At 41.6% G+C, this 14,526-nt stretch overlaps 1 protein-coding gene across 1 annotated transcript in view; it reads left to right on the top strand.

Annotated features, from left to right (window-relative positions):
- PCP4 (Purkinje cell protein 4) overlaps positions 1-11,684 on the top strand; it is a 53,149-nt gene extending 41,465 nt beyond the window's left edge. The window contains exon 3 of the mRNA XM_054056633.1: positions 9,180-11,684. Within this exon, the coding sequence (XP_053912608.1) occupies positions 9,180-9,307 (128 nt within the window). The 3' untranslated portion in view covers positions 9,308-11,684. The remainder of the gene's footprint in view (positions 1-9,179) is intronic.
- Positions 11,685-14,526: the final 2,842 nt, after the last annotated feature.

Genomic DNA, 14,526 nt, shown 5'->3' with positions numbered 1-14,526 from the left:
GTGAGAGAATTTCACTATACAGAACATTTTAGTAAGACTACTGGCCAGACTGCCTCAATGCAGCACAACATCTGATAGCACTTGTCAGTGCTGGAGCAGAAATTACAAACCGAATTGATGCAGGAGCACGAAAGACCTGCTGGCAGGCCAAGTCTCATGGTAAATTGATGTCTGTCAGAGAATGCTGGTCTCTTCGCAGGCTGTGACTGAACTACCTTAGAGCTGCTCCAGAAGCCTAAGGTTTATATCCATTGCATCTCTGGGACTCTGATGATGGGATGCATTTGTTTTTATGGAGGGGTGGCAAACTTTCTTTTACCAAATACACACCCAAAAGAATCTATGAGATCATGATTGTTCAATTTATTCTGTGGGGTGGATCAAGTACCCTGTGACAATTTTGTTCTGTCTCCAAAGGCCTCCAGATGCTTCCTTGGGCATTTTTAACCTTGCAAGCTACACTTCTGTCTGCAGTACTTTGAGAATAGCCCAACTGCCCCCCCAAACACCCCCAAGCTAGCATATAGTGCAAGATGTTAAAATATCAGGATACATACCTGTATTAAAGCAGCGACTTTTTCATGGTGAAATTGTGCCAATGTAATTAGGCTGTTCCCAGCACAGAACAATGCCTGTGTTCATGCAAATAAAAGTTGCAGTGCTTGGACATAATTTAAATTCCTCGTTTTTTACATTTAATCTATGTGGTAATGTAAATGCTTCTTACAGGTAAATTTATTTGCAAGGTGTTTTTTGACATCATGTGATAAGGCATAGAAGATCCTGAAATGACTCCTTTGCATAAGAGTAATGTTGAATGGCAAATCTCAGTTCCTATACCTTGCACTGTCCACTGCCAAGTGTGTGGTTAAATACACTGTAATTAAAACGTGGTGATGGATTTTACAAGAGGAGAATATCTTCTCACTGTGACTTTTTGAGCTCTCATGTAACAGTTTTCATAAGGTTACTGTGAAAACTTAAAATAGCTCTCATTAGCTGCTGGTACACCTAGAAACTGCCCTTGAAAGATGAGCTGGATAAAATCTCACTCTTAATTTTCTTCATTTTGTGTGCGAAGAGAAACACCTTCTGACTCCATACCATGGTTCTTTTGATTGACTCCTCTCCTTTTTCTGATTGACACGTTTTGCTCTGTAACCTGTGCCGTCTTCCCCAGCTCATCTCACATTGGCAGTGCATGAATTTGAGCCCTCTTTTCTGCTACTTGTGTGGCATGTTGTGATCACTGCCATTTCTCTGAGCTTATTCTCTAGCTACTCTTATAAACTTGCAAAAGGGCGTGGGGGGGAAGCATTCCTAGAAAGTAAGGCTGTTATGCAAGACAAGGGTGGCAGTATCACGTTGGAAAGATGAGCATCCCTATTTTGCATTTTCCTTACAAGAGCTCTCAAGTACTGTTGGTCATCACATAATTTATAGCAAGTGCCAGCCTGTTTTCAGTCAGTTCCCTAGTGACCTAGAGCTACAAAGTGTTTGCAAGTGCTGGAGGCTGCCTCTCTTTTAGAAAATAAGATGCGTTGAAGCCTTTTATCTGACTGCAAAGTGATGCAGCATAGCTTGCATCAGCAGGGCTATACTCTCTATCCTTCAAAACTACAGGGTGTTTTCATCCACCCTGCCTGCAAGATAGGGTCCTGGCCATGCTGTGTGGCCAGGCAGGAAGAGTCCCAGCCATGCCAGTAGCTGTGCTGAATATTACATGCTCTGGAGAAGCTGTGGATGGGGCCTGAGCCATACTGTGGCCTTGGGTAGTGTGCTGGTGTGGCCGTAGCCTAGGAGGCAGCCTTCAGGAAGTTCTCCCGTTGTTATTTTAAACTTCATTGCTGAATACGCTTTTGTAAAGGTCATAGTACTGACGGGCAGTAAAGGGAGGAGAATCTATTGTTTTGCATTTGTAACCACATTAAGATTTCCAGTTATGACTTGGAGTGCCTGAATGCTACCATAATAGGAAATAATATATATATATTAATCAAGCATTTGACTAGTGAGGCAAGAGGATAGCTTGCTTCACACACTGCTGAAATGCAGCTCTTTCCATGGTCAAAGAGCAAAGCTGTTTAAAAGCACAGTGTTTACTGAGGAAGTAAGAGCTGGAAATTGCACAGAAAATTAAAACCACATCATAACATTTCTAATTCAAAATTTAACTGGGACATTGGGGATCACATGCATGCAGCTGCAGCAAAAGACTCCCATATCTTTGGACTGAATTTATGAGGAGGATCATGGCACACTCTCCTGAAGAGAGGATTTAGGGCTAAGTGTATTATCCCTGCTTGTGGGTCATTGTTCTGCAGTGACAGAGGGACCTAACAGCGCCAGCACCTGATCCCCAGCATGCCTTTTTTTTTGTTCCCAGAGGCTTGCATTGCATTTGCCAATCACTCTAGCACTCCTCATATGCAGATTTAGCTAGTAAGAGATGAGATTATACAGCTAAAATAGCCATTTTAATTTGCTGTGTTCCTAGCTGAACTTGCAGAAAGACAGGGATGAGAATTATGGCCTCTAGTTTTATGCCCAGGATACCTTGTAGGTACCCATTAACACTTACATACCTGTGTATGCATTAGTTCTGCATTTGTAAACCATTTTAAAAAACTGTAAGTGATCTGTTAATTATTTTGAAGATGAGAAATGGTTGCTTAAATAACATTAGCATTTAAAGAAAAACAATATTTGTCTGTGTTAATTGTTGAGCAAAATCAAATCATCTGTAGTTATGAATTACTTGAAAATACAGTTTTTGTAAACTGATTTTTTTTTCCGCTATGCATAATTTTGTGCTACTTATTTATCTTATGTCAGAAATAGTATTGCTGCTCTCCAACATTATTACAACTGGGAAAAAAAAAGATGATTCCAACACTTCAAAAGCCTCATACTGAAATAACATTTTTTAAATTGTAAAAGAACAACCACTATTTTCTACAGCAAAACTAATTTTTTGAATTTGAGATAATAACACTACATTACAAAAGTAAAGGTCAATTTGAAGAAGGAAGAATTCTGATTGCCTAATGAAGTAGTCTTCTTTACACCAAATTGTAATTTGCAGTTGAACTGAAAGATGTTAATTCTTTTCTGGCTTGCTTCGAGTGATATTGAGGGGCCAGTTGGTGTGGTTCAGATAAAAATAGCTGTTACATTTAGTCTGATCATTAGTGGTAACCTTTATTTCCCTTCACACTGTGCTTTAGAAGTCAAAGGAGACTGCTGATCTCCCCAGTTTGCTCTTCAGCTTCAGAGGTGGTTGCTATGTGAACATTACACTTCTCCAACACCTACCCCCTTCAAATAACTGACCATGGAAAATGAACACCCGTGTACAAACCCATAACTTCCCCCACTGTCAACTCCCTACCTACTGACACTGAAACAGAACAGGCAGCCTTTGACTTTGGAAGGTGGCCCTTGAACGTCTGAGTTCATTATGGAGTGAAGAAACAAGAACAAATGTAGTGATGTAGTCCTTGTCACAAAATGAGTATCTCACTCTGCAGCATTTTTAATAAATAGGAGGAAAAATTATTGTGTTATTCCTGAACTAATTAGAGAAAATTTCAGTCCTTAAAAATGAAGTAGCTGAACATTTGTGTTGGATTTTCTATGTAACAATCAGATAGCAATAACTGATTGTGCAGCTATGCGCAGGAAAGAGAAAAAGACAGAATTTCTGTCTTGCATAGTCCTGTGGTTGCTGCTCAGAGGACTGAAGGGTTTGCACCGTCGCGCTAAAGTAATTCCAGAGAGGCCAGATAGTATATTAGTATTATGTTAGTGTGTTGGTAAAGCAAGTAATTACAACAATCCCAGGGATTCAGGTCTTTTGCAGATGACCACCCGACTGGGTATTAGCCACTTGTATCACAAGAACGAATGGCTTTACATTACTGCATCAGTCTACGAATGTTAGACCAAAATTTCATAGAGCTTTGCGTTGTGACATCAGGAGCATGGATGGGGAAAAAAGTAGTCTCTGAGAGATTTGTGCCTAGACACTAACTTGGGAAGCAGACCTAAGAGAATGCCCAGTAATATCCTGATGCTGTGAGGTCATTCTGAACTATGGGAATATTGCATCATACCAGCATTACCATGGAGTCTGTCCATCGAAATTCATAGGTACTGTGCTAAAGGGCTTCCTTCAGCCACTGAACTATAACATGCTCCTCTTATAAAGAATTCTCTTTGGATCATCCTATCACTGGAGGAGTGCTGAGGCAAAGTCCTCACAGCAGCCTGTCTCCCCAGACCACAGCTGTAAGTCGTACACACTAAGCTAGTAAGGTTGCAAAACCAGTGCAATGCTTGAGGTTCTGGGAGGTGTTTGATTGTGATACCACAGATGGCAACAAACTGTACTTGCTGAGCTGATGATCTCAGAGAGGCCTCTACTTGGCATTTCATTCAGCAAAAGAAAAAGCTAGGAAATCAATAAAAGGAGGCAAGGTCAGATTAAGGCTCTTTTCTACAGTACTATTCTATCATTCCTATTTCCTTTCTTCTCCCAGGCTTGGGCAACATGCGCTCCCCCAGCATTGCTATCTTATCAGCTGCCTTGTGAAGTGAGAATCTGATAGGGAGCAGCAGGGTGGCTAAAACAAAGGCTCAGAGTCAGCCTGCTGGGTAATGTGGTCCTGGCAACTGGCTGGAGAGCTTTTATTGTTGCAAAGTATTGTCTCCTTTCTTCAGCCATAAGGTCATATGGTGTTATTTTTCCTCATCTTCCACAGAAGAAAAAGACTAGATTGACTTCCTTAGAAGAAGACGAGACAGTATCTTTCACTTCCTCACCCCTCAATTGAATACAGAGGAGGAAAAATAGTCATATAAGCTGTCGGCTTTCAAAACTGGTACTTGTGAGGAGTTAAATCTGGCTTCTGTACACCTGAGCACCCATATGCTTTCTGTAGCTGGCTGGTTGCTTTGTGGAGTCTAGTCAGATAAAATGACTCTTCCCATCACATAAAGATAATGCTCCGCATGAATGTCAACATCCGTGAAATTCCTGCCCATTTTGGTCCTCTTTAATTAGGAACTGTTCTACCTCATTGGACAGACTGGTGTAATAGCTTGGGATCAGAGTAGCATAAAGATTGACACAGCTCGAATGATCTTTTGAGCAGTGGGAGGTAATGATCCTGCCTGAGGCAAAGTACAGCTTCCGGCATGTTATGGGGTACTGTGATTCTGTCCCACACTTCATTTAGTCTTTTTCCAAATGCTGTAGTTAAGCCCCTGTAAAAATGCAGTATTTTCAAGCGTGTATTACATCTTCAGTATAGTCGCGTAATTTCTGTTGGATGTGGGACAAGTAAGCAGGGGTGGAGGATAGCACTTGAGACATTAAATGCCTGTTAAAGGCTCAAGGTTATGCAATTATTCATGCTGAATGTTGTTCTAGAAGGTGGCAAGTAATCTCTCTTTCATCTGAAGGATGGTAAAATTCTGAGAATAAAGAATGAGTCTGCTTTTCCCTTAAGTGCATCCAACCAGCTTTTGCCCTTCCATGAACACTTTAAGAAAAGACTAGTCTGTTTAGCCTTTGTTCAAAGGTCACAAAAGACTGCTTTAGGCTTTTGGGCCATATGGAATAAGCAGTGTTTTCTTTTTCCAGTGTTGTCACAATTCATTTTATTTTATAGCTGAAAAGTAAATGAAAGAAATAGCTGAAGGCATATATGTGAATAATTACATTTGCACCACATTTCTTGAGAGTTTGCTGGGTAGATTTGTGTGTAAGATTTGATTGTTTTTCTTGTTACAGGCAGCTTCGTTATCCATCCAGTGTTTGCAATGGATTGTGAGGCACTGTAGCAGATTATGGAGAAAGCTTTCTAATATTTCATCTGGAAATGGAATAAATAGATTTTTTTTCAATTGCAACAATGTGACATGAGCTTTCAGGATGTTAGATTGGGAAAACAGCTAATTAGATGCTGTTTCAGGCTCTCCTGCTGGGATGTCTATTGCATATACTGAAGTAAAATCTGCACCCTGCGTGTTTTCTCAGCCTTTAGTCCTGCAAAGTATTCTGTAGCGCCAGACTGGTGCTGGGGGCACAGCGTGCTCTTTTTGATGGTGGGACTTCTCAAGCAGTTGGTATTGTGCTTCAAGGAGTCTGTTACACCACTACTCAGATTTGCCTGAACTGACACATGGCCAGAGTCAGTCCACGTTAAATACCTGATTTTGAAAAACCCCTCAGATACTAGACTCTTGTTATGGCCACTGCATGATTGTTGGTGTGAGATTGTTCTGTTCACCTCCCTTGTTGCGCGATTGTCAAATTGACAAACCATCTGTTAAAGAATCTGTGTTGTGACAATCATTCATAGAAGATATTTTGGGAAGAAGTCGAAGAACATCCACTCCCAAAATTTAGGAAATACACCATCCAGTTCGTTTCATTTTAACGTAGGACTTATAACTCTTAAGGAAAATATGTCTGTGTATTTATATATATATTCATATATATTCTCTACGTATTCAAATGTGAGTATACCATACACGTATTTAGAAAGAGGAAGATGTGTGTAGGGGGAAAGAAAACACAGTTATGTCATATACATGATAGACATGTTTTATAGTGTACCTTATGCCTGTATGTGTAATCATTATATATACATTTCTATACCATCTGTAAGCTAACAATGAATTTTTTCATTACCCATATAAATGCCTTGGCTTTTCTTAACACTTAATTTCTTAGCCTACAAGTCTAAGTTATGGCTGAAGACTTATCATCCTGCCATTTCTCCTTAGTGTTGGGAAAAAGGGAAATACAGGAAGAGTTCATAAGGAATTTTGGTTTTGATTTAAACAAGAATGGATCCAAAAATGAAAGGAATTTGGATAAATCTTAAGATATGGTTAATTAATGTAGTACAAATGATTTTAAGGCTGATAATGATTCGTATCAAGCAAAGATTAACTGGCCTGGAAATTCTAGAAAAAAATTGTACTAAATGCTGGGTTTTCTTAAGTCTATAAAATCTTAATGTAAGTTGCTGAGTCACTACTGCGGGGTAGCACACCGCTAGGACTTGACTGTAATAGGAAATCAGTTATACAAGCCAAATTTCATCAAGAGGTATAGAACCACTTGTGTCTATTTATCTATCCACCTGGCTTTCCCTATTGACATTTCCAAAGGACAGTAATTAATATACTGAAAAGCTAAAATCGATGCCTAAACTCCACTTTTGTTTTCTACTGTTAAGACTGCCAGCTGTGTCTAGTGAATGGCAAGGGAGGAACCTAAAACTCGGAATGTTACCACAAAAATGAAAATCACCAAGCAATGAGAAAATGTTAGTCTCATCAGTTTCAAAGCTGACACAGACTGGTACAGAAATTTTTGTTTCTTTAATAAGCCACTCATATAATAAACTAAGGGGATGAGGGGCAGATTTAGATGGGATATAAGGAAGAAATTTTACAACGAGGGTGGTGAAACATTGGCACACGTTGCTTAGGGAGGTAGTGGAGGCCCTAGAAACATTCAAGGTCAGGTTGGATCGAGTTAAAGATGTCCCTGCTCTTAGAGGAGCTTTGGATTAGATGACCTGTAAAGGTCTCTTTCAATCCAAAGCATTCTATTCTATTCTATGGTGCTATGATATGCTTCAGTACATGATAGGGCTTTAATGGGAGAATTCAGTTTTCTCCTTGGCTACATCAACAGCTTGTGAGAATGAGGAAGTTACTTCTGAACTTCACCTCTCAGGCTATTCTTCCTCTGCAGACTTTCTCTTTCTTCTTACATTTTCATTTTTATTCTTAGGTGTTCCTTTAAGTAAGACAAAATAATAAATGAATATTTCCTTTATGTTAACATAGCTGCATTTATTTGGTTACTGTAGTTAAAATAAGATCAGTATGAAATATGCCAAAAGCTTCCCTTTAAATATCTGCCCAGTTTAGAGTGGATTCTGGTCATAGAAAATGGACACAAAAATGACTACTGAATAAGAATAAGAAGTAAAAGCAAGAAATACTGCGAGACTCATGCTACAGTCGTGAAATTGTATCACCGTGTTCTGCTGGGAAGGAGAGAGAGGATGGGAAATAAGTTTCTTTTCATTTTAATAATACATTGAAAGTATTTCCTTTGATTTGCGCTAGCAGTACTTGGGGATGAGCACCCCTGAAGTATTAATCTCAGAGTTAAAAAGGGAAGTGGTTCAATATGAGTGAATTCCCACCACTGCTCTAAGTAGAGTTGTCTGCACACTCCCGGCATGATACTCACTGCAGGACTGGGATGCAACAATTATATAAGTGAGTTTTACAAACAAGTTTATAGAGAACAGAAACTCAGTGGTATGACAAGGTTGGTGGAATGAATGTGTGTTCTCAACTTTGTTAGTCAGGCAGATTAGGGTTATCTTCACAACGAGGGCAGGACTTTTCCCAGGGCTGCACTTCTAACGCGTAGGTGGATGAAGCAAAATTCAGCGAAGTCAGCTGGTTTGTCTACATGGAGGATGAATGTGTTGAACCAAAAGCTGAGGACTGGAAATAAAGGAAGGCAAAGAGCCAAGGACTGAGGCTGAAAGGCAAGAAAAGAGCCCACAGAGGAGTGAGGGAAGCAGCACAGTCGCAGAGAGATTGAACATAAATGATTCAAAGGGGAAGAGTGGTTAGAGGGATGAGGCAGGAAACAAATGAAAAAGATGGAAATTTGCCTTAGAAAGTAATATCTATTCCTCTAATGCAGAGGATGGAATAGGAACAGGGTCTTAATTCCTACTTCACAATATTTTAAGTTGCCTTTGTTTTAGAGTAAACATGGAGATGAGTTGCTTCTACCTGCTAGGGGGGTGCAGGAGGGTCCCTTTGCCCCTCACCATTAGCTTCCCAGGCAGTGGAAGACCTGGTCAGACATCAGGGTGATGCTTGGTGACTGTTGAGCAGCGTTCAAACATCACTTTACAATGCCTAGCTAACCAGAGGCTGTCACGGACTCAGCTGTTGGGATTGGGTGAGGAATTTGTTCAGCTGTATTTGCCAAAACTGGTCACAGGTTTTTTTCTCCACGTAACCATGGCTGTGTCTGTGAAGGAGAGGTCACCTGTGCTGTCCAGTGATTATCACTGTTTAAAAAATCTGATGACATTTTGTTTTGTTTTGTTTTCTTTGGGCAGATGGGCAGAAGAAGGTTCAAGAAGAATTTGACATAGACATGGAAGCACCAGAGACAGAGCGGGCAGCCGTGGCGATACAGTCACAGTTCAGAAAATTCCAGAAGAAAAAAGCGGGGTCCCAGTCTTAGTAGCTACCTCACGGCTTAAGGCAAAGTAATCCTGAAATGATTTATCAAGAAAATCAGAAATAACGCAAAGATGCATGTACAGAAATTATCAATATTTAAAACTCCATTGGCAGATAACAAACCATGAGCTTGTGTGTGACTTCATCCCAGGTGTTTCACACCCATTATCTGCTGTAACTCACCATTTTACTCGATGTTGTAATAAAAAGTTAGGGTGAAGTAATTAAAGTGTCTGCCTTGATCTGTCTTTTCCTATTAATCCAGCAACCACAGCATTACAAATGAACCCAGCCCACATGCCTGTTTTCCTCTTCACGTAAAGCTTGGAGGCATAGCAGCACCGTATGTTACAAGGTTTTTGATGAGGATGAGAACACATGTCTCAGCCCTGCTTACCTCATTTGGATAATTCCAGCTGCCAGCCAAATGTGACAATAAAACTATTTTCCTGTAATACGCTGACAGTAAAGTTTCAGACAGAAGCTGGCATGAGGAGGAGCGGCATCCGAAGCAGTGAGGAAGGGTTTTTTTGCCTTGCAATTACTCCAATGAAGTGGCTTAAGTGGGGAAATTGTCCATGTCCATCCTCTTCACATAACGTTCAGAATTACCCAGCCTGGACCACATTGACTGTTACGGGGGAGAAAATAATGAGTCAGGCACAAAATATAAAACACAATTCCAGAAACCTTTAAAAGAGTTTAAAGGGAAGACAGAAGCTGACCCTCTGAACTCTCTTCTTGATGCAGCTTTTCACTCACTATTTAATCTCTCTCTCTCTTTTCATATTATTTTCAGTATTTGATGAGTAAATCATAACAGACTCTCTGTTTCCCTTTTCACTGTTCTGTATTCAATTTTATATGAGCCACCTACTGTTAGCCCAGGTTTTTATTAAGAAAAAACAACCACAACGCCAGTCTTAAATTGGGAATTATTTCCACATTCTCCCTGTTGTAAAACAGTAACAGGCAAGTTTCAGGCTGGAACTATGTAAGGATGTTGCCTGGCTTCAGACCCGAGCAGGAATTGGCTGCCCATATAGTGCATGAGGAAAGTTCAGAAAAGGTTTAGACGGGTACGTTGTACTCAGAAAAAGGAGCTATTTAACTTGAGCAAGTGAGACACATTACACAAAGATGTGTAAGAAAAGTCTCATCCTCTTCTTGGCTTCATCAGCAGATTTAGGAGTTCCAGTAAGTATCTTTGTCTCTTGGGAAATCAAAGACAAGTGTTTTCTGAAGGACTGGTGTTTGAAGTAGTTCTCCAAGAAGGCAGTGTGAGTCTCACCTCCGGGCTGACAGAGGCAGACATGCTGAGTGGTGACAGCTTGCCTGCTTTTAACTGAACAGCCTGGAGTTGGGACTGCTTCAGGTGTAAGAAATTCAGGTGTGATTCCCAGCCCTGCCTAGAGGGATTTGTTTCCTTGTCTCCCACCTCCCACCAGAGTATTCTGATTGCCATGGCGAAAGGCACATATATTAGTCCCTTAATGTAAACGGAAAGTTACAACCAAGGGGTAGGAATAGAGGGAAAGGAAGGATCTGAAGTTGGTGGCGATCGTTTCCCATGAGAACCCACCATACCAGCAATACTGAAGGGATGCAGAGCTGTGCCTGAAAGATGGGCTGTGGAACTGCAAAGGGAAGGCCCTCGGCCTTATGCAGGTTAAGGCACTCATGGTGCTGGGCAATAATTTAGTGAGGAGCCCAAATCTGGTAGTGGGTGTAGGAGACTGCGTAGGAGTCCTAGGACTGTGCTGGAGGAGATGCTGAGCAGAGGAAGCCTTATGGATCCTGTGGGCAATGTAGAAGGCATGTGCAGAGATGATGTGTGAGGTGCTTAATAAGCACAGCACAGCTGGGAGGGAATGGACAGGGCTTTTTAGATCTTAGTTTGGGGATAAACATATAAATGTCGCCCAGACACTGCCTTAAGCACCTCTGTCTGCGTCAGGTTGTGGTCTTACACATGACTTACCCACAAATCCTCTGCAAAGTCAGACTTCTCCAAGCTGCAGCTCAGTGATTTCACTCTAGGAGCATATTTTAGCAGCATTGTTTCTCTGCACTTAGGAATTTCACAAATAAACCTCAAATAACACTGCTAATGTTCTCAAGGCGCAATTTGTGGAGGCTGCGAATTCCCCACTTGTCTTTCACAGAGACTGCTCAGTATATAATAATCATCTTAACATAATAATTTAAAAATTGTAATGAGTTTGAACTGTGTTGGTGCCATTTTGTTTAGATAGACATATATCTGTAATGAAGGACTGCATTTGCGTTCTGCACTATGTCATTTGAAATAGCATGAGCTCTGTGATGGCGACTTAATTGAATAAAAACTATGAGAAGCACTAGGCTTTTATATTTGATCTGACAGTCCTTGGACTTAAATTTCCTACACAACAGGAATAATCATATGGTTGGGACACAGAGGAAACAATTACATTATTGAAATACAGCAACAAGGGCTGCTAGTAAATGAATTATACCTTTTTCAGCAGCAGGCCTATACTTTAATGTGAAGTTCAGAGTGCATCTTACAAATACAGTCTTAACATACCTTGAAACATAATGAGGAAACAGTGAACTGGCATGAAATTTGGATTAATTGTGGCTATCCCTGTCAGTTTCCTTTTTATGAAAATATTTTTGCAGCACAGATTCAGTTCATGTTCCCAGGAGAGGAAAGCTTTCTCATGCCCGAGTCTTGATTTTCATTGATTCTTTGTTCATATCTGAGGTAACAGTTTTTAATTTCCTTTCTTACCACTAATTTATACCTTTCAAAGACCTATCTGGATATTACTGAGGTTAGGAAAGGTGTTTGATTCAACCAGGAACTTCAGTAAGATGGGTGAGAGAGGATGCTTAAACATTCTAGGTATTATATAGGTCTTTTAACTTGCAGTCACTCACCGAGTTCTGTAGTTAACTGGCACTACCTAGCTCGAAGTAACCAAATCATGCAAAGCAAAATTTGAATTAGATGAATATCTGTGCTGATAAACCAGAAGTTCCTGTAGGTAACATGAAAGATTATTCAGAGCCGTAGATTTTGCAGGAAAGAGTGTTATTGCTCCCACCACACACACGCACACCCTCCCTAGACACATCCATACTGCCTCTGCTCCAAATTGCTGTGAGTTTGTCCCAAAAGAGAGTAACCTACAGTTGAATGATCAGAACAATTTCCTGAGCCTTAGAAATCTTTTGTTCACATCATTGCCTGGACCATAAAATAACCTGTAGAAATAAACAGCAAGAGAAACTATTAGAAGTAAAGAAGTGCCATCAGAAAGCACAAGAATGTTCAATTGAGGAAAACAGAAAAGGTTGTGTAGTCTATCAAGATAAATACAGAAAGGAAAGCCAAAGCCAACCTGGGGCTTGCTGAAGGTACAGTTACCAATTAAATTTTTTCAAACACTCCTCAGACTAGTAGCCTACTGGAGAATTGTGGGGACGTGAGGAAGTGAAGGTCTTGCAGAAAGTAAAATGAACCTTCCATTAATGCACAGAGCAGAGGCTCCTACAACAGGGGTCTTTTTTGTAATACATCAACCTGAGAAATTCTTTGTCAAACTGAAATGCCAGCAGAAAAGTTTGGAGTAACCTGGCAAAACTAGTAACGACAGATTGCTAGGACTGGACAAGGTTCTCACGTTTTGTAGAGGAGCACAGATACACAGCAGCTGCCTTGTTCAACCCCTTGCTTGCACTAGCCTCAAATCCAGGAGAATAGGCAGTGGTGAATTAATGGGTTTTAGAAAGGGCTGTAGGAGTATTCAGAGATTTAGGAAGACTGTCTTCATTAGGTAGCTCATGAGAAACTGATATGATGTTATACAACTGTGATAATGCTGAAAAGAAGGATGAGGTGACAAATTATTATATTGGTGCTTTCTACATAAAGAAATCCCATTCTTTGGTCCTTAGTTTTACAGAAGGTTCCCCGAGGGAGAGAAGGATCATGTCACGGCCATGAGGGCACCGACAGTGCTGACTGCCCTTGTCCACCCCTGGGGCTTCCCTGACCCTAACCGTGGCCCAGACCCCGTGTGAGCCCCTGGGCCACCCTCAACCTGCCCAGGGCCCAGGCTGCCATGTCAGTTCCCCAGGAGTATCATTCACAGCGACCAGAACCATTCTCCAGCTTCCCACAGTCCTGCCTCCTGCCTTGCTCACCCATGGCCCTACCAAGCTAGCCCACCACGGGACCCATGTCCTGGCCTTGGTCCATCCCAAGGGAGGTATCCAGTGCCCATGGCTGGAGATGCCCTGGTGCTTCCTGGCTGCCCTGCTCCTGTCTGGAACTCCCACAGTCCAGGCCCCAGCGAGCTGCCAGCTTCACAGCGCTCTGCAGTCTCCCTGTCTATACTATGGGTCTGTCCTTCCCCATATCCCATTGTCCCTCCCAGGGAGGAGTGATGGATGTAGATAGTTTTTGGTCACGTGTATGAATGTTAGCTGCCCCATGGAAAAAAGTGACATTTACCCTTCCCTGGCTTATTTGCCCTCAGTCACATGAACTGCAACACAACACAACTCAATGCTATGCTTCAAGCCCAAGAAATTTGCAGGATCCCCCAGCAGGTCCAGGGCAGGTGCAGCAGGTTCCTTGGTTGGATTTCTTGTGGCAGGGCATGGTGAATCCTACCTGCTACCCAGTGCTTCCCAAATTCCAGTCTGAAGCCCACTAAATCCCAAGGAACTGTGGCCCCTTCTAGCAGTAGCCCCCGGTGTTTCTAGGTGAGATGGAGGTCCAATGGCCATGGACCCGGCTCCTCTACCTCAGAAGACCAGCTGAACATGTCATGATTTCTCCTTCATGAAAGCCAAAGCTTGAGAGGAGTGTGAAGGAGGGAGGACATGATACTCACCCAGGCAATATACCAGCCCATGTTTGGGATGTGGAACACATCTAGCCCTCAGTGGCGGTGCTTTTGTGTAGACATAACCAGAGGCCTCTGCATCTGAGAGGTATCTGAGGTGTCCTCTGCTACCCTCAGTAATTACCTGCCAGTTCCTATTTTAGATCTGGCAGCTGACTGTGGAAACTTCCAAATTAAAGTCCCAGAAGTTTAGCTGAATCACCACTGAAGGCTATTTGGGGCCAGGTTTCATAAGGTTGCCTTAAAAGCTGAAAGCTAGCAGATGCCTTGCAGCAAGGAGAAGCTTCCTAAGGTGTCTCTTGATAGTCAGCAGTTTTCT

The sequence above is a fragment of the Cuculus canorus genome, chromosome 1, assembly GCF_017976375.1.
Source record: "Cuculus canorus isolate bCucCan1 chromosome 1, bCucCan1.pri, whole genome shotgun sequence".
Classification (NCBI taxonomy): domain Eukaryota; kingdom Metazoa; phylum Chordata; class Aves; order Cuculiformes; family Cuculidae; genus Cuculus; species Cuculus canorus.
Note: the sequence above shows the minus strand (reverse complement) of the source record. Positions and strands in the feature narration are given on the sequence as shown.